Raw genomic sequence first — 21,160 nt, forward strand, 5'->3', positions numbered from 1 at the left:
TTCTGAGCTGAACGTTAACTTACTTTTTGTGATATGATAAAATATAATCCCAAAATTTCAAATGATTATCACATCTCAATTATCATATCTAACATAGACAACCGTCATTTTTTAAGAGAAAATGAAAGATTTGGAACATAATGAATAATTAGGTGACCATTTTGTAACTTTTGATAATCGAAAAACTCAACAAAGCAATATTCCATAATCGAAGGACTATTTTATTACTTTTAATAATAAATAAATTTAATAAAATAATACTCTATAATCGATAAATCATTTATGTACTTTATCTTATAAATAATTAAAATAAGTTAATAACATTAGCCACCAACCAAAAGCAGTTGTTAGCTACACATGTATTTTTTTATACACAACATTAAAATAGGATAAGATAAATTGATAATTGGAAGAAAAGAATATCTTATTAGATAGAATTAACAATGGCGGATAGCTAAAATGCCACGATAATGGGTGTCACAATTTCCATCATTTCGACGCCACAGCCGCTTTAAAGTCCAAAAACAAACCAATAATTAATACCCCCAACACGCAATGATTCCGTCTAGTATGGGACTTTTTTGAAGTTTCTCCATTTAAGCTCCTTTGTTGTTTTCTGAACAATATTTAACAAAAAGAGGAAGCTCCCAAGCAGTAGGCCTTGTGATCCCCAATCTCTTTTTGCCCTTTAATTTGGAGATGAAGGATATGGCTTTCCCCCTGTTGTTTTCTTCTACCTTTTTGTTGCTCCTCTTCATGGTTCACCCCAAGGTAAATTTCCGATTTTTCTTTCGTTTTCTTAAATTGGGTCCGATTTGATACTGTTTTGACTCTGATAATTGGTAATAACATCTAAGAATCTACCGGATTGGTTTCCATCTCTTAGATCGAAACTCTTCAACTGTTGACTTCTTTGAGCTGATAGTGGTGAAAAGGCGAGTAATTTTTGTCTTTGATGCAAAGATAGAAACTGAAAAGAAATGTTTTTTCCTCAACGAGAGACTTCAGAGGAGCTTATTTACTTCAGATTGGAACTCTTTAATGGTTGACTTGTTTAAGCTGAAATTGTTGAAAAGATGATTGTTTTGTTTTTGTCCTAGCTTACCATGTGCTTGATGAAAGGATATAAACTAATTCAATATAAACAGAAAATAAAATTTGTTTCCTTAACGGGAGAATTCAGGGGAGCTTATTGGCTGCTGATGAACTATTCGATTATATTGGTATAGTTCAGCCCCCGAAGTTGCAATTTGAACTTAGTTGACACTGTATTTTCAGCAGGTGATTGCTGTGGAACAGCTTTCAGAAGTCAAGCTTAACTCTCGAATCCTTCAGGTATTATCTCGGTTCGATGTGTTTAAGAAGAGAAAATGGTTTCATTTGTTATATGGAGCGCCATTGATTTTTTACTCTGACATGATCTTGTAGGATTCAATTGTAAAACAAGTGAATGAAAACCCCAAAGCCAGGTGGGAAGCTGCCCTGAATCCTAGATTTTCTAATTACACCGTAAGTCGGCAAATTCCTGGGCCTTTTCACCGTTCTTTCCCGCTTATGTCGCTATTTGGGTATGCTTATTATTTCCAAATTTGTGTTCTGATGCAAAGGTTGGTGAGTTTAAGCACCTTCTTGGAGTCAAACCAACACCTAAGAAAGAACTTCTGGGAGTTCCCGTCGTAACTCATGACAAATCCTTGAGGTTGCCGACTACTTTTGATGCTAGAACAGCTTGGCCACAGTGTAGTACAATAGGAAGAATTCTCGGTGAGTTTTGTCTTGAACTTGGTTTATTATTTTTTTGCGACTTTGAACAAATTGGATTGTTGACGTTTCTTCTTTATATGATGAATTGTTTGTTGGATCAAATTCGATATTAAAGATCAGGTAACTCTATTCTCATTTCCCTCAATTTTAATATCTTGTTCTTGTATAATTAAATTCTTAGTATGTTTAGCTGTGCTTTTGCTTTAGGGTCACTGTGGTTCTTGCTGGGCTTTCGGTGCTGTTGAAGCGCTATCTGATCGGTTCTGTATCCATTTTGACATGGTAAATGAGACTTGCTTTTTCATTTTTTTGAAACAAATAGATAACATTTATAAATAATGGACATTAATTTTTGCTTGCAAAATCTTTCTATACAGAACATATCTCTGTCCGCTAATGATGTCATTGCTTGCTGTGGCTTTCTATGTGGAAGTGGTTGTAATGGAGGGTATCCGATCTCTGCATGGAGATACTTTGCGCGCCGTGGTGTTGTCACGGAAGAGGTATTGAAATTTACAAGTATAATGTTAGGAAACTACATTACTCGAACTTGTTTATGAGTGGTGATTTCTCTGTATTAGATTAAAACTTCTGGACATCTATCGTCGTTTAGTACTAAAATAATAGCTTACCTTAATTTGCCCGTTAATCTTATTTTCTTTACTTTGCAGTGTGATCCATACTTCGATGACGTTGGTTGTTCTCACCCCGGTTGCGAGCCTGCATATCCGACTCCCAGATGTGTTAAAAAGTGTGTTAAGGGAAACCTTCTCTGGAAGCGATCAAAACACTACAGTGTTCGCCCATATAGGATCAACTCGAATCCAGCTGATATCATGGCAGAGATTTACAAGAACGGACCGGTTGAGGTCGCCTTCACTGTTTATGAGGTAAAGAAAGAACTCGTTGCTTTTCTTATTGAGTTTCCTGCTCCTCCTGATAAGCAATTTCAAAGTAGTTTGACGAAAAATGAATCCCCATATCCATGCGTTGAAAATGAGCCTCAGACATGGATAAGAAAAACGAAGAGGCCGAGCAAACATAGTTTTAGATTCTAAGCTTCTTCGTGCTTTTTACAGGATTTTGCTCACTACAAGTCGGGAGTTTACAAACATGTGACGGGAGGCATTATGGGAGGCCATGCAGTTAAGCTGATTGGATGGGGAACTTCAGATGATGGAGAAGATTACTGGGTATATTTGAATGGCTTTTATCTTTAGGCTAATATCTTAGAATCGTATACCGATTCGAGTTAATATTTCGATGTTTTACCTTTTCCTCCATTGCAGCTTCTTGCAAACCAGTGGAATAGAGGCTGGGGTGATGTATGTTTTCCATCAAACTTCGTCTCCATATTAGTTTAAAACCCTTTTATTATGATGCTTAAGCATTCGACTATCTTATTTCTCGTTGCAGGATGGTTACTTCAAGATCATAAGGGGCGTAGACGAGTGTGGCATCGAATCTGATGTTGTTGCCGGGTTGCCATCCACCAAAAACCTCGTTCACGAGGTTGCATATACAGAAATAGTCGAAGATGCTTCGTTCTAAGAGAATGCTCATCTAGACAGGGCTACCTAATGTAATAATGTATTAGTGAATGAACTGTTTATCTTTGTTTCCACTTTTGGGGTTTCAAGTGCGATGCTCGCCCTGCAAGAACATCATGCTGTATGTAGATATGTTGTGCATCATAATCTTTAGATATTGTAATAATATTTAAAATATTAAATTTTATTCAATGCTAAAATGAAAAGCATATTGAAGGTTTGAATAAAATAAATAAATGAGTAAAATCATATTAGTCAATTAGAGAAAAATTGGTAAGATTAGTCGATTGATTTTGATTCATTTTTATTTTAAATATTTTATTATTTTTTATAATTTATTATATTTTAAAAAAACATTATTATTAGCATATGATACAATTTTAAAAAAATTTAATAGTCTAGGGTGATTTTCTTTAACTATCGATAAAGTACACACACTTATAAACGTAATTTGATTAAAATCATGACTTTTAGAGAGAATAACACTCCTTTTAACCACTGAGATTACTTAATAAATTTAATATAATCTTATGTTATTAAATCATCAAAAATTAAAATTGATAAAAATATTAAAATAATAGAAAAAAAATTAAAGTTGGAATACTAACTTGATAACAAACATTTGATACAACTTATAAGTATCCTAGATATATCAACAAAAAAGACTTTAACAAAATTCTTTAAATACCACCATAAAAAAGATATAATCAGAGTTTAAATATATATTTAAACTAAATAAAAAGTTAACCATTATTATAATTATTTTTAAATAATAAAAGATTATTATACGATAATATTTGTTTAAAATCTTTCTTAATAATTAATATTTTAATCATTGATAATGTATATACACTCTTTAGACATAATTATTTAAATTTAAATTTTAAGAGAAAATAAATTTTTATTTTCATCGTTGAGATCAATCGACATTATCAAATTTACGAGATTGGTTGCTCAACTTTAAACTTTTGGCTTGACATGTTAGTGTATTATAACAAACAGCATAAATCCTAAAATTTAATTCTCCAATTTTTTTTAAACCCGTTGCCCCAACGACAATGTTCGTTGTTCCTCGGGCTGAGGTTTGTAGAAAATGATGGAGCTTTCGGCCGTTGTAATAATCGTTAACCCATTATCGAGCATAAGTACTATTTTAGCGGTTAATTTCTAACCCGCGAGGCCCATTTGTTTTTCTATCTTCTTCTTCTTCTTCTTCTTTGTCATTTCCAATTGCGGACATGAGCTTCGGCGCAAGCGAATCAAATCAAATAAACAGTAAAAGATCTTGCTCATCTTCAACAATTGCAGCGATACAGGATTCGCATTCTGGTAAAGTTTTCTTTATCAAAATCAAATGCTACTAATCTTAATTGCATTTGTTAATGCGAAATTCATGAACTTTTTTGGATTTTGTTTGTTTAACTCAAGCTTTGTTTTCAGATCTAGTCTTTTAGATATCGTATTTCAATTCACTGTCGAATTAGGATGTGCCGGTGCTTAGATTTATATACATAAAGAAAACAGTTTCATTTTGGATTTGGGATTCCCAAAAGCGCAATGCAGAACTAGCGATTCATCGAATTTATACATATAAAGAAAACAATTTCATATTGAATTTGAATTCGAAAATTTGGCTTCCCAAAACAGCAATGCAGAAGTAGCGGTTCATCAAATTTATATATATGAAGAAAACAATTGCATTTTAGAACAGTTATCTTCTATAGTAGTTTTTTTTCCTTAATTTGGACTGAGATTCATTAAGCATCAATAGCAGTTGCCAATGATAACCGTTCAAAAATGTGTTATTTTGATGGTTTCATCCCTGGAAATTTGTCAGAGAGGATTTCAAACTTCTTTGATTCCATTGAATTTTTTGCTTCCTAAAGCAAAATGACAATGCTGTGAGAATGAAGATTTTTTTTTGGTTTTGGTAAACGAAATGCATGCTTTTCTCTTGGTTTAGTTTTGGATTAATTGCTTGAATCGGCATTGCAACTCATTGATGAATAGATTTGCCATTTTTACTCGGTTTAGAGTTTTGTCCTTTTTCCAGATTCCAGGTGTTACTTTGATTTCATTTGAGTTGTAGAATGGACTTAGAATCTGCTGATTCCTCATCTCAACCTCAAACTAAAGCTTCTGATGTTGAAACCTCTGCAGAAGACGACACTGAAGTTAATAAGCCAGCTAAGATTAGTGATATGGAAAGTCATTCATTGGGCAACGATGTGGAACCTCCTGTCAAAGTTTATAATATTGAACCTCCAAAGACTGATGTTGTCATTACCATTTTAAGCTCTTTTTTGGGTTTGACTTACCATATAAGCTCCTTTGTCGTTTTGTTAACAATCTTAATAAAAAGGGATGCTCTCAAGCAGTAGGACCCTTGTAATCCTCAGCATCTCCTTTCTCCTTTACTTTTGAAACGAAGGATATGGCTTCCCCCCTGTTGTTTTTGGCTACCTTTCTGTTGCTTCTCTCCATGGTTCACCCAAAGGTATTTTCTGGTCTCTCTTTCGTTTTGATTTTGATTTTGATTTTTGTTTTGTTTTGTTTTGTTTGGGGTATATTATATATGTGTGTATATTTGGTACCGTTTTGATTTTGATATCTGGTAACAATATCTAGAACCCATGTTCTTCCAGATCGAGTTTCAATAGTGGTGAAAAGACTATTCTTTTTCTTAGTTCACCTTGTCTTTGATGCAAAGGAATAAACTAGTTCAATATAAAATGAACAAAAACTGGTTTTCTCAATGAGAGACTTCAGGGGAGTTTATTTGACTGCTGGTATATTTGCTTTATACGTATGGCCGCCATCATTGATTTGCTAGATAAACCATTGATTTGATTGTTCTAGTTCATCCCCCAAGGTTTGCAATTTGACCTTAGTTGATGCTGTATTATCCGCAGGTGACTGCTGTGGAACAACTTTCAGATGTCGAGCTTAACTCTCGGATCATGCAGGTATTTTCTCAGGTTGATGCCTTTAGGGGAAAAAAGGGAGTTTCCATTGTTAAACAGATAGCCATTGATTGTACTCTCACCTTGATCATGTAGGATTCAGTTGTAAAACAAGTCAATGAAAACCCCAAGGCAGGATGGGAAGCTGCCCTGAATCCGAGGTTTTCTAATTACACTGTAATTCAGCAACTTTGGACCTCTTCACTAATCTTTGTCGTTTATGTTGTTATTTCTCTAACCTTACCAGTCCAAATTTTTTGTTTTGATGCATAGGTTGGTGAGTTTAAGCACCTTCTTGGAGTCAAACCAACACCTAAGAAAGAACTTCTGGGCATTCCTGTGGTAACTCATGACAAATCCTTGAATTTGCCAACTACTTTTGATGCCAGAACAGCTTGGCCACAATGTAGCACAATCGGAATAATTCTCGGTGAGTTATGTGCTGGTTTATAAAACTTTTGTGACCGTTTTTAACAAATTGGACTGATGATTTTATTCTTTATGTGTTGAACCAATTCTTGGATCGATTTCTATATTAAAGATCAGGTAACTCCATTTTCATTTCTCTCAACTTTAATATCTTGTTCTTTTGTAATCAAATTCTTAGTACGTTTAGCTGTGCTTATGCTTTAGGGTCACTGTGGTTCTTGCTGGGCTTTTGGTGCTGTTCAAGCACTATCTGATCGATTCTGTGTCCATTTTGGCTTGGTAAATGAAACACATTTTTTTCTTTCTCCTTAAAAAAGAAAGAAAGAAAGAAAAAGAGAGAGCATTTACAGTTTATTAATATTGAATTTTACTTGCAAAATCTTTCATTGCAGAACGTTTCTCTGTCTGTTAATGATCTACTTGCATGCTGTGGCTCTGACTGTGGAGATGGTTGTGGTGGAGGGTATCCGTTCTATGCATGGCAATACTTGATTGGCAGTGGTGTTGTCACTGAAGAGGTATTCATTTTTGCAAGCATAATCTTCCTTGAGAAAGTATGTTCCTTGGACTTGTTTGTGAGTGGTGTTTGCAATGTTTTGGGGGGTGCTATCCCCATGCTCATGTCCGGTTATCCGGATATGGTAGGAAAAAACTGTTGGTCACAGGTATTTCAATCAAAGACAAATACCCGGAGTAAACATGAAATGATAAGATTGTTTCATTAAAAAAACTGGTGATTTCTCTGTATTAGAGGACATCTAGCATGATTTAGTGCTAAAATTATAGCTCAACTTAATTTGCTCTTTAATCTTATATTCTCCATCTTGCAGTGTGATCCATACTTTGATAACATTGGTTGCTCTCACCCTGGTTGCCCTGTATACTCGACTCCCAGTTGTGTGACAAAGTGTGTTGATGGAAGCCTTCTCTGGGATAAATCGATACACTACAGTTCCTATGCATATAGGATCGAGTCAAATCAAAATGATATCATGGCAGAGGTTTATAAGAATGGACCAGTTCAGGTCTCCTTCACTGTTTATGAGGTAAAGAACTTTTCTTGTTGAGTTTCCTGCTGCTCTTGGTGAACAATTCCAAAGTGGTTTGCTTGGCGTGAATCCCATGCATGGGAAATGTGTGTCGGACAATACATTTCCAAAAAATGAAGAGTCCGAGAACAAGGTTTTATATTCTAAGCTTCTTCGTGCTTTTTACAGGATTTTGCTCACTACAAGTCCGGAGTTTACAAACATGTGACGGGCGGTTCTTTGGGAGGCCATTCTGTTAAGCTGATTGGATGGGGAACTTCGGATGATGGACAAGATTATTGGGTATGTTTGAATGGCTTTTATCTTCAGCCAAATATCTCAGAATCATTATTTGATTGCATATCTTGATATTTCATCTTTTCCTCCATTCCAGCTTCTTGCAAACGAGTGGAACAGAAGCTGGGGTGATGTAAGTTTTCCATCTAACTTTGTCTCCGTACTCATTTAAAAACTGTCTTTACCATGCTCAAATGTTGACTATCGTGTTACTCGGAACAGGATGGTTACTTCAAGATCGTAAGGGGCGTAGATGAGTGCGGTATCGAATCCGATGCCATTGCCGGTGTGCCATCCCCCAAAAATCTTGTTAATGAGGGTGGCAATTGAGATCCGGGAATTGTCAAAGATGCTTCATAGCAAGAGAAGTTCATCTTGATTAGGCCTGCCTAATATCATAAGTTAAAACTATTATTGTAATAATAATTATTTCCATTTAAATAATGATTTTTCAGTATTTATGTTTCTAAAATGGTAATCGTTTTAATAAAATATTTAAAATAAGTGCATATAGCATTCTTTAAAAGGTACAATTGAAAACTAAATTTAATGAACACAAAATGCACTGCTTGGTTAATATTATCACCTGTAAAATGCATTTTACGGGAATGATGAGATTGGCAATAAGAAACGGTGCATGCCACTTCACCTCAAAGCATTCTTTGTCAGTAACTTTAGGGGTAAGAAGTGTTGAGAAAATTTATTTTTCTTTGGAATTCAAATCGACTCAATTTTTTAATAATTGGGACAAGTGTAATCTTTTTTTTGGATGAATTTCTTTGCCAAGGAGAAACAACATGTTACAAACCTACTATACAAACAACACAAACGAGGAATTAAATTTGAATCCCCCAAGCAGTATAAAAAACCAGACAGGATCGCTCTTAACTACTTTTCTATGCATTTTAATTCTAACAGCATCCATGATACAACCAACAATGTCCCTTATACACCTAATCGTCCCCCTAAACATCCTGAAGTTCCTCTCCTCCCATATGTAGAAAACATAAGCACACCAAGCAACTTTAAGGATGAAAACAATTAAGGATTTGACTTTCAAAACTATCACAGCCCAGGCTACCTCACCATCCCAATTTCTCACCTTACGATGAAGAGTGCACAGCTTGAGAATGACCCTACATTCTTCCCTCGTATAAGCACACTCGAAGAAAATATAATTCTTGGTCTCCTGCATGCACCCACAATTCCTACAAAGGTCATCAACAAGAATGTCCATCCTAAGCATTCTGTCCGCAATGGGCAACCTATCTGGGATTGCCATCCAGCCAATGATAGAATGTTTAGGGATGTTCATTGAAAATCACAGCAATCTGTGTCACTCAACCTTCTCCCTTTTATCCCTTCTCTCATTCCAAAACCACCTAGTTTGCATAATCGACCAGTTAGCAGCAACAAATAGACTATGAACCTCACTTCTCATCTTCAGAATTTTCCTTAAACCCCAACGGAAGTTTGATTTGTTGACCACTTGCCAAACATCTACACCATTAAATATGTACTCTCGAACCCAAGCCACCAACAAGGATATTCTTCAATAAGGTAAGCATACTGGCCTTATTTCAGCACTTCAAGCTCTTGATTCCCAGCCCCCTTCATATTTAGGAACAAACACTATCCCAACTCACTTTGGCCCCCCTAGCAGGGACATCTTTGCCTTTCCAGAAAAAGCTAGCACACATCTGCTCGACACGTTCAACCACTGCAGTAGGCAACACAAGTTGCTTGCACCAAAAATCTGTCACATTAAACAGCATAGCTCCAATGAGCTGTAACCTTCCAGCATAACCGAGGAACCTGTTTGACCACTGTCCCAGCTTTGCCATCACTTTCTCCACCAGGCTGTCACAGTTCTTAATTGCCAACTTATATGGGGTAAAAGGCACCCCAAGTACCTTATAGGCAACATCCCAAGCTGGAATCCAGTCACAGTCTGTATAAGCCCCAATTGATCAGCTGGAACACCTGAAGTAAACAATTCAGATTTTGCAGCATTAAGTCTCAACCCTGAAAACTCATAAGACTTCCCAAGCATACACTTTACTCCTAAGATAGAATCAAGAGTGCCTTTACAAAAGATTAGAATACCATTTGCAAAGAACAAATGAATCAATCCAACATTTTTACACTTAGGATGATAATTAAACACCCCTAGGTTCATAGCTTCATTCAACAACCCAGTAAAGACATTCTTGACGAGCACAAAAAGGTAAGGGGAAAAAAGATCTTCTGGCCTTACACCCCTCTTCTGAAATGTACAACCAAACTGCCATTAAAAGAGATGAAGAACCTAGAATCAATGATACATGCCATAATTTAGTCCCTAAACTTCACAACCAATCCCAAAGCATCCAACACATCCAAAATAAAATCTCAACTGAGGGAGTCAAATGTCATATATAAGTCCACCTTTATGACATAAATGGGAGAAAGCTACTCCTGCCATAGTCCCTCACAAATTCTTAAACAAGTAAAATATAGTCGATTATGCTCTTACCCTTTACAAAACCTGATTGATTGAGAGCAACCAAATCAGAGAAGTAATCAACAAGCCTGAAAACCAGAACCTTTGTAATGGTTTCATAAACCACATAGCAACAAAAAATGGGCCTTTATTTCTTAGCAAACAAGAATTAGGCAGCTTCGGCACTAAAGTTAAACGAAAAGTTATAAAATTACACAAAAAGTAAGAAAAATAATAAAAGAAAAAAATAACCGTTATTAAAATTATATATATTTAATATAATTACGATATCTTTCATATCTATTTTATATTTTAAACAAAATAATTAATTTATGGATTCATGATTGTCATCTAAAAGCAGCCCAAACCCGGTTCGATGTTCCTAAAAGGATGGAGCTTTCGACCGTTGATATAATCGTTAATCCATCACCGAGCATAATTACTAAATTGGCGGTTAATTTCTGACCCGCGAGGCCCATTTTTTCTTTCTTCTTATTTATTATTTTCAATTGAGGACATGAGCTTCGTCGCAAGCGAATCAAGTCAAATAAACAGTAAAAGATATTGCTCACCTTCAACAATTGCAGCGTATATAGGATCCGAATTCTGGTAAAGTTTACTTTTTCAAGATTAAATTCCGCTAAACTGAATTGAATTTGTTAATGCTAAATTCATGAACGTTTTTGGATGTCGTTTGTTTAAAGTTATTCAAGTTTTGTTTCCATCTAATCTTTTACAAATTGCATTTCAATTCATTGTCGAATTAGATTCATACACATAAAGAAAACAATTTCATTTTGGATTTGAAATTTTGGTTTCCCAAAAGAGCAATGCAAAAGTAGCGATTCATCAAATTTATACGTATAGCGAAAACGATTTCATTTTGGATTTGAAATGTTGGTTTCCCAAGAGCAATGAAAAAATTGCGAGTCATCAAATTTATACATATAACGAAAACAATTGCATTTTGGAACACTTATATTCAACAGTAGTTTTTTTAAAATGGACTGAAATTCATTAAGCTTCAATAGTAGTTGCCAATGATAACTGTTAAAAATCTGGTATTTTGATGTTTCCATTGCTGGAAATCTGTTGGAGAGGATTTCAAACTTCTTTGATTCCATTGAATTTTTCTTGCTTCCTAAAGCAAAATGACAATGTTGTGAGAATGAGGAATATTTTTTTTGGTTCCGGTAACCGAAATGCATGTTTTTTTTCTTGGTTTAATTTTGGATTGATTGCTTGAATCGGTATTGCTACTCATTGATGATTATGTTATGCGATTTTTACTTAGTTCTAGTGTTCTGTCATTTGTCCAGATTACAGCTGTAACTTTGATAGAGTTTGAGTGGTAGAGAATGGACTCAGAATCTGCTGATTCCTCATCTCAACCTCGAAGTAAAGCTTCTGATGTTGAAACCTCTGTTGAAGATGACACTGAATTTAAACGGCCAGCTAATATTAATTATATGAAAAGTCATAAATTACGCAATAATGTGGAATCTCCTGTCAAAGTTTATGATATTGAACCTCCAAAGGCTGGTATGTCATTACCATTTTAAGCTTTTTTTTATGTCTGATTTACCATTTAAACTCCTCTGTCGTTTTGCTAACAATCCTAATAAAAAGGTATGCTCTCAAGCAATAGGACCCTTGTAATCCTCAGTATCTCTTTTCTCCTTTTCTTTTGAAACGAAGGATATGGCTTCCCCCTTTTTTTTGGCTACCTTTTTGTTGCTTCTCTCCATGGTTCACCCAAAGGTATTTTATGATCTCTCTTTCCTTTTCTTAATCTGAGTCCGACTTTTCTTCTTCTTTTTTTGTTTTGTTTGGGGTATATATGAGTGTAGTTTGGTACCGTTTTGATTTTGATAACTGGTAACAATATCTAGAACCCATGTTCTGCCAGATAGAGTTTCAATAGTGGTGAAAAGACTATTTTTTTTTTCTTAGTTCACCATGTGTTTGATTCAAAGAAATAAACTAGTTCAATATAAAATGAACAAAAGCTGGTTTTCTCAATGAGAGACTTCAGGGGAGTTTATTTGACTGCTGGTAGATTTGCTTTATACGTATGGCTGCCATCATTGTTTGCTAGATAAACCATTGATGTGATTGTTATAGTTTCATCCCCTAGGGTTTGTAATTTGACCTTAATTGATGCTTTATTATCGGCAGGTGACTGCTGTGGAACAACTTTCAGAACTCAAGCTTAACTCTCAGATCATTCAAGTATTTTATCGGGTTGATGCCTTTAGAGAAAAAAGGGAGTTTCAATTGTTAAGTAGATAGCCATTGATTGTTTACTCTCGCCATGATCATGTAGGATTCAATTGTAAAACAAGTCAATGAAAACCCCAAGCCTGGATGGGAAGCTGCCCTGAATCCAAGGTTTTCTAATTACACTGTAATTTCGCAACTTTGGACCTCATCACTGATCTTTCTCGTTTATGCCGTTATTTCTCTATTCTTACTAGTCCAAATTTGTTGTTTTGATGCTTAGGTTGGTGAGTTTAAGCACCTTTTTGGAGTCAAACCAACACCTAAGAAAGAACTTGTGGGCATTCCTGTGGTAACTCATGACAAATCCTTGAAATTACCAACTACTTTCGATGCTAGAACAGCTTGGCCAAAATGTAGATCAATCGGAAGAATTCTCGGTGAGTTATGTGCTGGTTTACAAATTTTGTGACCTTTTGAACAATTTGGACTGATGGTGATTTTCTTCTTTATATGTTGAACCAATTCTCGGATTGGTTTCTATATTAAAGATAAGTTAACTCCATTTTCATCTCTCAATTTTAATATCTTGTTCTTGTATAATTAAATTCTTAGTATGTACAACTGTGCTTATGCTTTAGGGTCACTGTGGTTCTTGGCGTTAGGTGCTGTTGAAGCACTATCTGATCGTTTCTGTACACATTTTGGCTTGGTAAATGAACTCGTTTTTCTTTTTCTTTAAAAAGGAAAGAAAGAGATAGCATTTACTGTTTGTGGACATTAATTTTAACTAGCAAAATCCTTCATTACAGAACATTCTCTGTCTGTTAATGATCTACTTGCGTGCTGTGGCTTTCAATGTGGACTTGGCTGTGATGGAGGTTATCGACTCTCTGCATGGAAATACTTGGTGGGCAGTGGTGTTCTCCGAAGAGGTATTCATTTTACAAGCACAATCTTCCTTGAGAAAGTACGTTACTTGGATTTGTTTGTGAGTGGTGGATATAGGTATAAGTTTGCAAAGTTTTTGGGGGTCATCTCCCCGTACTAAAATCGGGTTATCCGGATATGGTAGAAAAAAACTGTTACACAGGCATTTCAAACAAAAACAAATGCTCTGAATAAACATGAAATGATAAGATTGTTTCATTAAAAAACTGGTGATTTCTCTGTATTAGAGTACATCTAGGCTGATTTAGTGCTGAATTTATGGCTTAATTTAATTTGCCCCTTAATATTATATTCTTCATCTTGCAGTGTGATTCATACTTTGATGAGATTGGATGTTCTCACTCTGGTTGCGAGCCTGTATATCCGACTCCTAAATGTGTTAAGGGGAACCTTCTCTGGAATAAATCGAAACACTACAGTGTCGATGCATATAGGATCAACTCAAACCCAGCTGATATCATGGCAGAGATTTATAAGAATGGACCAGTTCAGATCTCCTTCAATGTTTATGAGGTAAAGAAAAACCTGCCATGTTTTTTGTATTTGAAGTAAAATGAATCCCCTTATCCATGTGTTGACAATGAGCGTCGGACACGGATACTTCAAGAAAAATGAAGAGGCCGAGCAATTATAGCTTTATAAGCTTCTTTGTGATTTTTACATGATTTTGCTCACTACAAGTCGGGAGTTTACAAACATGTGACAGGCGATTTTTTGGGAGGCCATTCAGTTAAGCTAATTCGATGGGGAACTTCAGATGATGGACGAGATTATTGGGTATGTTTGAATGGCTTTTATGATCTTCCGTCAAATATCTCAGAATCATATACTTGATTGAATATCTTGATATTTCATCTTTTCCTCCATTGCAGCTTCTTGCAAACCAGTGGAATAGAAGCTGGGGTGACGTAAGTTTTCCATCGAACTTTGTCTCCGTACTCGTTTGAAAACCGTCTGTACGATGCTCGAATGTTGACGATCGTGTTACTCGGAACAGGACGGTTACTTCAAGATCATAAGGGGCGTAGATTAGTGCGGTATCGAATCCGATGTCATAGCCGGTTTGCCATCCACCAAAAATCTTCACGACGTTGCAGGTCCGGGGATTGTCAAAGATGCTTCATTGTAAGGGAAGTTCATCTTGATTAAGCCCGTCTAATTCCATAATCTAAATACAAAAATACCATCGTTATAATAATCATTATCAATTAAAATAATGATTTTTCAATATTTATCCACCTAAATTAGTAATGTATTAACTCGAGAAATCAGCTTAATCAAGAACTTAAAATAAGTAAAATATTTGGATTTTCAAACGTGAAGGTATTGGCATTAAGAAATGTTGCACCTCCCGTCGATGCAAAGCATTCTTTGAAATGAATTTTCATTTTATTTGAAATCCGAATCGACTCACTTTAGAATAATTAGAGTAAATATGATTATAGAAGTATAAAGGAAAAGAATTTAGTTGTAATTATAATTGTATCTTCGAGGTTATTTTTGTCTAATTAGATACTTAAATTTAGTCTTGAAGATTAATTTGACATTTAATGTTTTCGTTTAATTAAGCAATTAAATTTAAATTTTTATTTGAATTAATATCTGAATTTAACGTCATAGTTTAATTTAGTCCAAATAAATCATTTTTCATACAGACTAATTTAGACCAATAATTAAACAAGTTTCTAATTAGATAAAAAAAATAGATATCAAAGTACATTTTTAAATAAGTAATTTTTTAAATATTATATCATAATTATTAAAATTTTAAACTATTATAAAATAATCATTAAAATTTATCAAATTATTATAAAATAATCATTTAACTTATCAAAATATTATATAATAATATTTAAACTCATAAAAATTAATTACTATTTTTAAGTTTACATGAAATATATTATTAAATTTAATTATTATTTTATAATATTTAAAAGTTTTTTTACGAAAAATCTTATTTCAAAGTACAATCACCTCAACATACTTTACACTTTTGCTAAATTAGCGGATAATTTCTTACCCGCTAGGTCCATTGTTTTGCTTATTCGTATTATTATTATTATTATTATTATTATTATTATTATTATCAACCGCGTACACGAGTTCCGAAGCAAGCAAATAAAATCCAACAAACAGTTGAAGATCTTGTTCATCTTCAACAATTGCAGCGTGTATTCCAGCTAAGGATCCGAATTCTGGTAAAGTTTTCTTTTTCAAAATCGAAATGCCGCTAATCTTAATTGCATTTGTTAATGCGAAATTCGTGAACATTTTTGGATTTTGTTTATTTAAAGTTATTCAAGCTTTGTATCCAGATCTATTATTTTACAAATTGCACATTGTCGAATTAGGATGTTCTGGTGCTTAGTTTTATACTTAAAAAGAAAACAATTGATTTGAATTTGAAATGCTGGTTTCCCAATAGCAATCCAAAAGTAGCGGTTCAACAAATTTATACATATAACGAAAACAATTGCATTTTGGAACAGTTATCTTTAATAGTAATTGTCAACGATAACTGTTCCGAAATGAGGTATTTTGATGGTTTCATTGCTCGAAATTTGTTTCAGATGTTTTCAAACTTCTTTGGCTCCATTAAATTTTGCTTCTGAAAGCAAAATGTCTATTTGGATAAAAAAAAAAGTAAGACAACGTTTTGAGTGTGAAGAATATGTTTTGTTCAGTAAGCAAAATGCATACCTTTTTCTTGCTTTAGTTTTGGATTGATTCCTTGAATCGGCATTACAACTCATTGATGATTTGATAATGCGTTTTGTACTCAGAGTTTTAGTGTTCTGTCCTTTGCAGATTACTGGTGTAACTTTGATTGCATTTGAATAGTAGAATGGACTCAGAATCTGCTGATTCCTCCTCTCAACCTCAAACTAAAGCTTCTGATGTTGAAACCTCTGCTGAAGACGGCACTGATGTTAAACGGCCAGCAAATACTAATGATATGAAAAGTCATTCAATGGTCAACAGTGTGGAACCTCCTGCCAAAGCTTATGTTCTTGAACCTCCAAAGGCTGGTGACAATGCATCTACTGATTCTGTGAAAACCATTTCCTCAACAGACCTCACACCATCTGATTTACCCTCCACTGGCATATCTTCTTGGGCAAGACATTTTAAATTACCACAGCCTATAGCACCGCCTCAGGCATCTCAAGCTGGAAATGCAGGGACCTCAGCTTTTGCACGACTCACTGGTGGCCTTGGATTGCAGTTGCAATCGATGACTCTACCACCTGATAACCGTGCAGAACCAACCTCTACAGGAACACAAGCTGTTCTTGAATCATTTAAAAAGGGTATAGTTGAGTCATCTTTGAATGCAGTGAAGGCTGTGCAGGTCAAAACACGCCATATGGTTTCCCAAAACAAAAGAAGATACCAGGTATCCTAACTGTGTTGTTGATGGTGCATTTTTATCAAAATTTCCGACATCCATCACTGTTATCTTGGTTTTAGATATTAATATGAAATTCATCTAACTGTGATCAGAAACTCCTTATCGTTTAGATGTATATATCTAATATGACACCATATTATAATGAATTACATGCTGAAAAGATTTTTAATGCATCATCTACAGGAGGGAGAATTTGATTTGGATATGACTTATATCACTGAGAATATAATTGCTATGGGATTTCCTGCTGGTGATCTAAGCTCGGGACTTCTTGGATTCATTGAGGTAGAAAAAATTCTTGTGGGTTGCACTTGAAATTTAGTACACAAGTTCAATTCGTGGTTTTTTGGACTTAATATTTGATGCAGGGATTTTACCGAAATAAAATGGAGGAAGTGATCAAGTTTTTTGAAACTCATCATAAGGTATGATGTTGCTTGCATGATAACGGACTCTTTTATCTGTTTATTGGATAGGTCTTGAACATGGGGGAGGTCAGAGGTGCTCCCTCAATTAAATAAGGAAATATTTTGAAGTTGAATTTTTAGAATCTTAATATTGAATCTGCAAATTGTAAAATCTTGCATGTTAATCCCTAAACAACAATGCAAAAAAAGTAGGGGTTCAACATCAACTAATAATATGGGTGACTAGATGAGAAAGGGAATAAATTTCGAGATGTAAATAATTACAGTAAAAACAATATGGAACTATTTGGAAATATTTTCTATGTTTCAAGTAACATCATCATACAGTTAAATGTTTACAGAATTCACATGGATATGGAGGAGATTTATAGTTGTTCAAGTTTTGTCTATAATATGATGGAAGAATGTGCTGTTGTGTCATTACTCGTATAGTATCATAATTGAAGATTAAGTATAGTTGAGGAACAGTTGCAAGACTAAGTACATTGGCTACAAAATTTTAGGGTTAGTGAAAAGCAATTCAATAGTAATATCATTCTCTTTCCTTCCTTTATATTTCTTTTTCTGCATATTAAAAAGTTTTAAGTTTAGTTTTGTAACTTCTGTTACTAGTTGGAAATAGCACATTTTAGACTTTTAGCTGCTCTATGTTTTTGGGTTAAATATGCATGTATGATGTCTGTGAGTAGGTAAGACTGTCTTAGATTTCTGAAGCTTTTTGAAGTCCTTGTTTCATCACTAATCTTATGTCAACATTTTCTTTGTACAGGGGAGATACAAAGTGTACAATCTTTGTTCTGAGAGGTTGTACGATGCATCACTATTCCAGGGGAAGGTTTATTCTCATCTCTATTTACCCACTAAATCCGTATTGTGTTACGGTGGTTTGTGCTTCGACTTGTGAGATATCAACTTTAGGCCCAAGTATATGCATGTTTTTAATGCTGTTTGGGTCTGTAACTATGCCGCTTGGTATATCTTGTGCAATTTTGGGAACTACATTGGGATTTTTATAATGCTATTTTTCCTGCTGCCCTAAGATCTAACATCGAACTTGTTTACAGGTTGCAAGTTTCCCATTCAATGACCACAATTGCCCCCCACTTCATCTCATCAAATCCTTTTGTCAAAGTGCTTACTCATGGTTGAAAGAAGACATTGAAAATGTGGTGGTTGTTCATTGTAAAGCTGGAATGGGAAGGACAGGATTAATGATTTGCAGTCTTCTTTTATTCCTTAAGGTGGAATTTAATTAGCTTGTCACTGTGTCTATGGGTATTTTAGCTCCATTTCGATTCATTTTGTGATTGTATTATCACTTTTCTTTCTTCAGTTCTTTCCCACAGCTGAAGAGGCGATTGATTATTTCAACCAAAAAAGATGCGTAGATGGGAAAGCTCTGGTTCTCCCAAGTCAGATTGTCAGTCATTACATTCTATGGAAAATTATGATAATTTATGCAGATAAATTCTTGACATCCTTTCTCATGGATTATCTTTTTTCCTGTTTTTCTTAGAGATATGTCAAATACTTCGGACAGATCCTAACACACTTCCATGGAGAAAACCAGCCTGAACGTAGGTATGTTATTTGTTTAAAATTGTGTTCCATTTACCGTTAATAATGTACTGAAGTTATCGTTTTATAGGTGCATGATTAGGGGCTTTCGGCTTCACAAGTGTCCTTTCTGGATTAGGCCTTCCATTACCATCTCTGATCACAGTGGTATGCTTTCATTTTCATGTAGTCCATGCTATAGGATCGTTAAGCAATTTTAATCAAGATTCCACCCCTTTCAGTTTTCTCAAGAACCTTAGGTTCACTTTTGCCCATTCCATCATATCGCACCTATCCTGAAGCAGCACGTGATACATCTTGGCCCCATGACAATGCCAGCATGTGCTGTTTTCATGGAATTTAAATAAAAGATAAATCATTGTTTTGCATGTCTTGCAGTTTCCTTTGAAGTGCATTATTTGCAAATTGGTAACAGCTGAAATTTTCTCATCTCAGGAACTCTCTTCTCTACAAGCAATCATCCGAAAACAAAGAATTTAATGGTGAAAAAGATCTCTTAATTTGTTAGGATCTTGTTTTAGTGATATCTGTTATACTCTGCTAATACACTCGCAATTGCAGCCAGAGGATTTCTGGATTAAGGCACCTAAGAAAGGGATAGTAATTTTTGCTCTTCCCAGGGAGCCTGGTCTTTCAGAAGTAGTGGGTGACTTCAAAATCCATTTGCATGACCGACAAGGCGATTTCTACTGGTCTGCAACATTTATCTTTTCACTGGTTCTTAATTAAAATGAAAGTGAACTCACTTTCATTGTAGTAGTTTTTGATCTTAATGGATTAACTTCTTTGCTTGTTACTTGGACTTTGATGAGTGTCCGATATGAGTCTGTTACTTGGAGTCGTATGTGGGTATCATACTCTCGTATTCATGTCTTGTATTGCATCGAACATGAGAGTTGGACATAAGTAATTAAAGAAAAGTGAATAGTAGGAGTACACCATAGTAATGCAATTGATTGATTGGCTCTATGAATATCGATTCTTCATGAACATTTAATGTGACATTAAATCTGTTTAAAACGTAGTATATAACAGTTTCACACGGCTGATATGATTGATACCTTTTATTTGTTCCTTCTTTTTCAGTTGGTTAAATACAACAATGATAGAGAACAGAACGATACTCGATGCCTCGGATCTTGATGGTTTCTATAAGGTAAATATTTTCTAAAGAAGCTAATGCATCGAGTATGCGAAAGGTGTTTCTTCTTCGTTTCAGACATCATGTTTCGTAGTGATTTGTTCCTTTGATCTGTAGAGGAATGTGCCATATCATGGATTCAAGATTGAACTAGTAATGGTAGACTACGACGGCGCACCAAAGGCAAATTCTAAATCCTATTCTGCCAACAGAGGTACTGAGGGTAACTCGGGTAATGTCAATGATGGAGTCGTCGAAGCCAATTCGAAACAGAGCAAAGCTTCGGGTACTGAAGAAAGCGATGACATATTCTCAGACAGCGACGGAGAGGAATCAGGGGCTTCGACAAGTAAGCCAACTAGACGGGCTGCTGCTGTCGGACCTGTGACCTCCAGCAATCTATCGACGCCTGCATCCGAGCAAGTAGTAGTATCGATACCATCAGTCAAAAACCAAGAGCTTTTATCGAATAGTAGTTCCAAGGACATTGCGATTAATGGAAGTGGCAAACAATCGACGGGGCTTGAGCTCCCCAGTGTGGAGTTGATGGGCGCAAGTGATATCAAAGCCATGGCTGCTGATGCTTCTGTCTTCAGTTTTGGCGACGAAGAAGATTATGAAAGCGAGTGAACTGGTGAAACATTGTTGAGAGCATTGCCTAAAGATCGAGATGAGAAACTCCCACTGATTCTTCTTGAAAAAGAAAAAAATGGCGAAACACCGTCATTTTTTGTACGAATTTGGTTTTGATTCTTCTGTAAAATTCTTTTATTGTAACTTCAACAATGTCACGTTTTGCAAGTTTTGTCCATAGACGTGAAAAGTTCACCTGTTTTTGAGTGGGAATGATTAAAATATCTGAATTTTGATTTGGATCAATATTTTTGTAAAATTTAGAAGATTATAATTTTGATCCT

At 35.0% G+C, this 21,160-nt stretch overlaps 4 protein-coding genes and 1 long non-coding RNA gene across 8 annotated transcripts; 4 read left to right on the forward strand and 1 right to left on the reverse strand.

Moving 5' to 3' along the window:
* The first annotated feature begins 506 nt into the window (after positions 1 to 506).
* LOC120181441 (cathepsin B-like protease 2) lies at positions 507 to 3,471 on the forward strand. 2 transcript variants are annotated; one of them, XM_039186565.1, is made up of 11 exons: positions 507 to 771; positions 1,279 to 1,335; positions 1,429 to 1,509; positions 1,608 to 1,764; positions 1,880 to 1,884; positions 1,972 to 2,046; positions 2,142 to 2,267; positions 2,436 to 2,654; positions 2,844 to 2,957; positions 3,054 to 3,089; positions 3,181 to 3,471. In XM_039186565.1, exons 1-11 carry the CDS (start codon positions 700 to 702, stop codon positions 3,313 to 3,315), a joined length of 1,077 nt encoding a protein of 358 aa, XP_039042496.1. In that variant the 5' UTR covers positions 507 to 699; the 3' UTR covers positions 3,316 to 3,471. The 2 variants fall into 2 exon arrangements, with proteins under 2 accessions (XP_039042496.1, XP_039042497.1); XM_039186566.1 differs by having other exon boundaries at positions 1,282 to 1,335.
* LOC120181448 lies at positions 2,206 to 13,766 on the reverse strand. Its single transcript, XR_005521754.1, has 3 exons — positions 13,708 to 13,766; positions 9,297 to 9,300; positions 2,206 to 2,299 (listed from the first exon to the last, which is right to left on the reverse strand). It is a non-coding gene; the product is annotated as an uncharacterized LOC120181448 (long non-coding RNA).
* LOC120181443 (cathepsin B-like protease 3) lies at positions 5,377 to 14,805 on the forward strand. Its single transcript, XM_039186567.1, has 10 exons — positions 5,377 to 5,590; positions 12,692 to 12,745; positions 12,840 to 12,920; positions 13,017 to 13,173; positions 13,375 to 13,445; positions 13,546 to 13,668; positions 13,991 to 14,197; positions 14,348 to 14,461; positions 14,557 to 14,592; positions 14,682 to 14,805. Exons 1-10 carry the CDS (start codon positions 5,405 to 5,407, stop codon positions 14,715 to 14,717), a joined length of 1,065 nt encoding a protein of 354 aa, XP_039042498.1. The 5' UTR covers positions 5,377 to 5,404; the 3' UTR covers positions 14,718 to 14,805.
* Positions 6,209 to 8,376, forward strand: LOC120181447 (cathepsin B-like protease 3). Its single transcript, XM_039186571.1, has 10 exons — positions 6,209 to 6,280; positions 6,374 to 6,454; positions 6,551 to 6,707; positions 6,819 to 6,823; positions 6,911 to 6,985; positions 7,099 to 7,224; positions 7,537 to 7,752; positions 7,924 to 8,037; positions 8,129 to 8,164; positions 8,254 to 8,376. Exons 1-10 carry the CDS (start codon positions 6,209 to 6,211, stop codon positions 8,359 to 8,361), a joined length of 990 nt encoding a protein of 329 aa, XP_039042502.1. The 3' UTR covers positions 8,362 to 8,376.
* Positions 14,806 to 15,766: 961 nt separating the features above from the next.
* On the forward strand, positions 15,767 to 20,936 carry LOC120181440 (phosphatidylinositol 3,4,5-trisphosphate 3-phosphatase and protein-tyrosine-phosphatase PTEN2A-like). 3 transcript variants are annotated; one of them, XM_039186562.1, is made up of 13 exons: positions 15,767 to 15,882; positions 16,526 to 17,081; positions 17,280 to 17,381; positions 17,465 to 17,521; positions 18,294 to 18,359; positions 18,589 to 18,765; positions 18,858 to 18,944; positions 19,041 to 19,105; positions 19,173 to 19,249; positions 19,538 to 19,584; positions 19,664 to 19,794; positions 20,189 to 20,258; positions 20,361 to 20,936. In XM_039186562.1, exons 2-13 carry the CDS (start codon positions 16,530 to 16,532, stop codon positions 20,871 to 20,873), a joined length of 1,944 nt encoding a protein of 647 aa, XP_039042493.1. In that variant the 5' UTR covers positions 15,767 to 15,882; positions 16,526 to 16,529; the 3' UTR covers positions 20,874 to 20,936. The 3 variants fall into 3 exon arrangements, with proteins under 3 accessions (XP_039042493.1, XP_039042495.1, XP_039042494.1); XM_039186564.1 differs by having other exon boundaries at positions 16,529 to 17,081; XM_039186563.1 differs by having other exon boundaries at positions 15,771 to 15,882; positions 16,493 to 17,081.
* The last annotated feature ends 224 nt before the right edge of the window (positions 20,937 to 21,160 follow it).

This window comes from Hibiscus syriacus, unplaced genomic scaffold (genome assembly GCF_006381635.1).
Source record: "Hibiscus syriacus cultivar Baekdansim isolate YM2019G1 unplaced genomic scaffold, ASM638163v2 tig00112523_pilon, whole genome shotgun sequence".
Classification (NCBI taxonomy): domain Eukaryota; kingdom Viridiplantae; phylum Streptophyta; class Magnoliopsida; order Malvales; family Malvaceae; genus Hibiscus; species Hibiscus syriacus.

Coding starts and splice junctions, on each gene's coding strand:
- LOC120181441 (XM_039186565.1), top strand. CDS start 700: ATGAAGGATATGGCTTTCCCCCTGTTGTTTTCTTCTACCTTTTTGTTG. Junction 2,268..2,435: donor GTGGTGTTGTCACGGAAGAG/GTATTGAAATTT, acceptor TTTACTTTGCAG/TGTGATCCATACTTCGATGA. Junction 3,090..3,180: donor GGAATAGAGGCTGGGGTGAT/GTATGTTTTCCA, acceptor TTCTCGTTGCAG/GATGGTTACTTCAAGATCAT.
- LOC120181443 (XM_039186567.1), top strand. CDS start 5,405: ATGGACTTAGAATCTGCTGATTCCTCATCTCAACCTCAAACTAAAGCT. Junction 12,746..12,839: donor TTAACTCTCAGATCATTCAA/GTATTTTATCGG, acceptor ATGATCATGTAG/GATTCAATTGTAAAACAAGT. Junction 14,593..14,681: donor GGAATAGAAGCTGGGGTGAC/GTAAGTTTTCCA, acceptor TACTCGGAACAG/GACGGTTACTTCAAGATCAT.
- LOC120181447 (XM_039186571.1), top strand. CDS start 6,209: ATGCTGTATTATCCGCAGGTGACTGCTGTGGAACAACTTTCAGATGTC. Junction 6,455..6,550: donor CGAGGTTTTCTAATTACACT/GTAATTCAGCAA, acceptor TTTGATGCATAG/GTTGGTGAGTTTAAGCACCT. Junction 7,753..7,923: donor TCTCCTTCACTGTTTATGAG/GTAAAGAACTTT, acceptor TGCTTTTTACAG/GATTTTGCTCACTACAAGTC.
- LOC120181440 (XM_039186562.1), top strand. CDS start 16,530: ATGGACTCAGAATCTGCTGATTCCTCCTCTCAACCTCAAACTAAAGCT. Junction 17,522..18,293: donor TTTTTGAAACTCATCATAAG/GTATGATGTTGC, acceptor TTCTTTGTACAG/GGGAGATACAAAGTGTACAA. Junction 20,259..20,360: donor ATCTTGATGGTTTCTATAAG/GTAAATATTTTC, acceptor TTTGATCTGTAG/AGGAATGTGCCATATCATGG.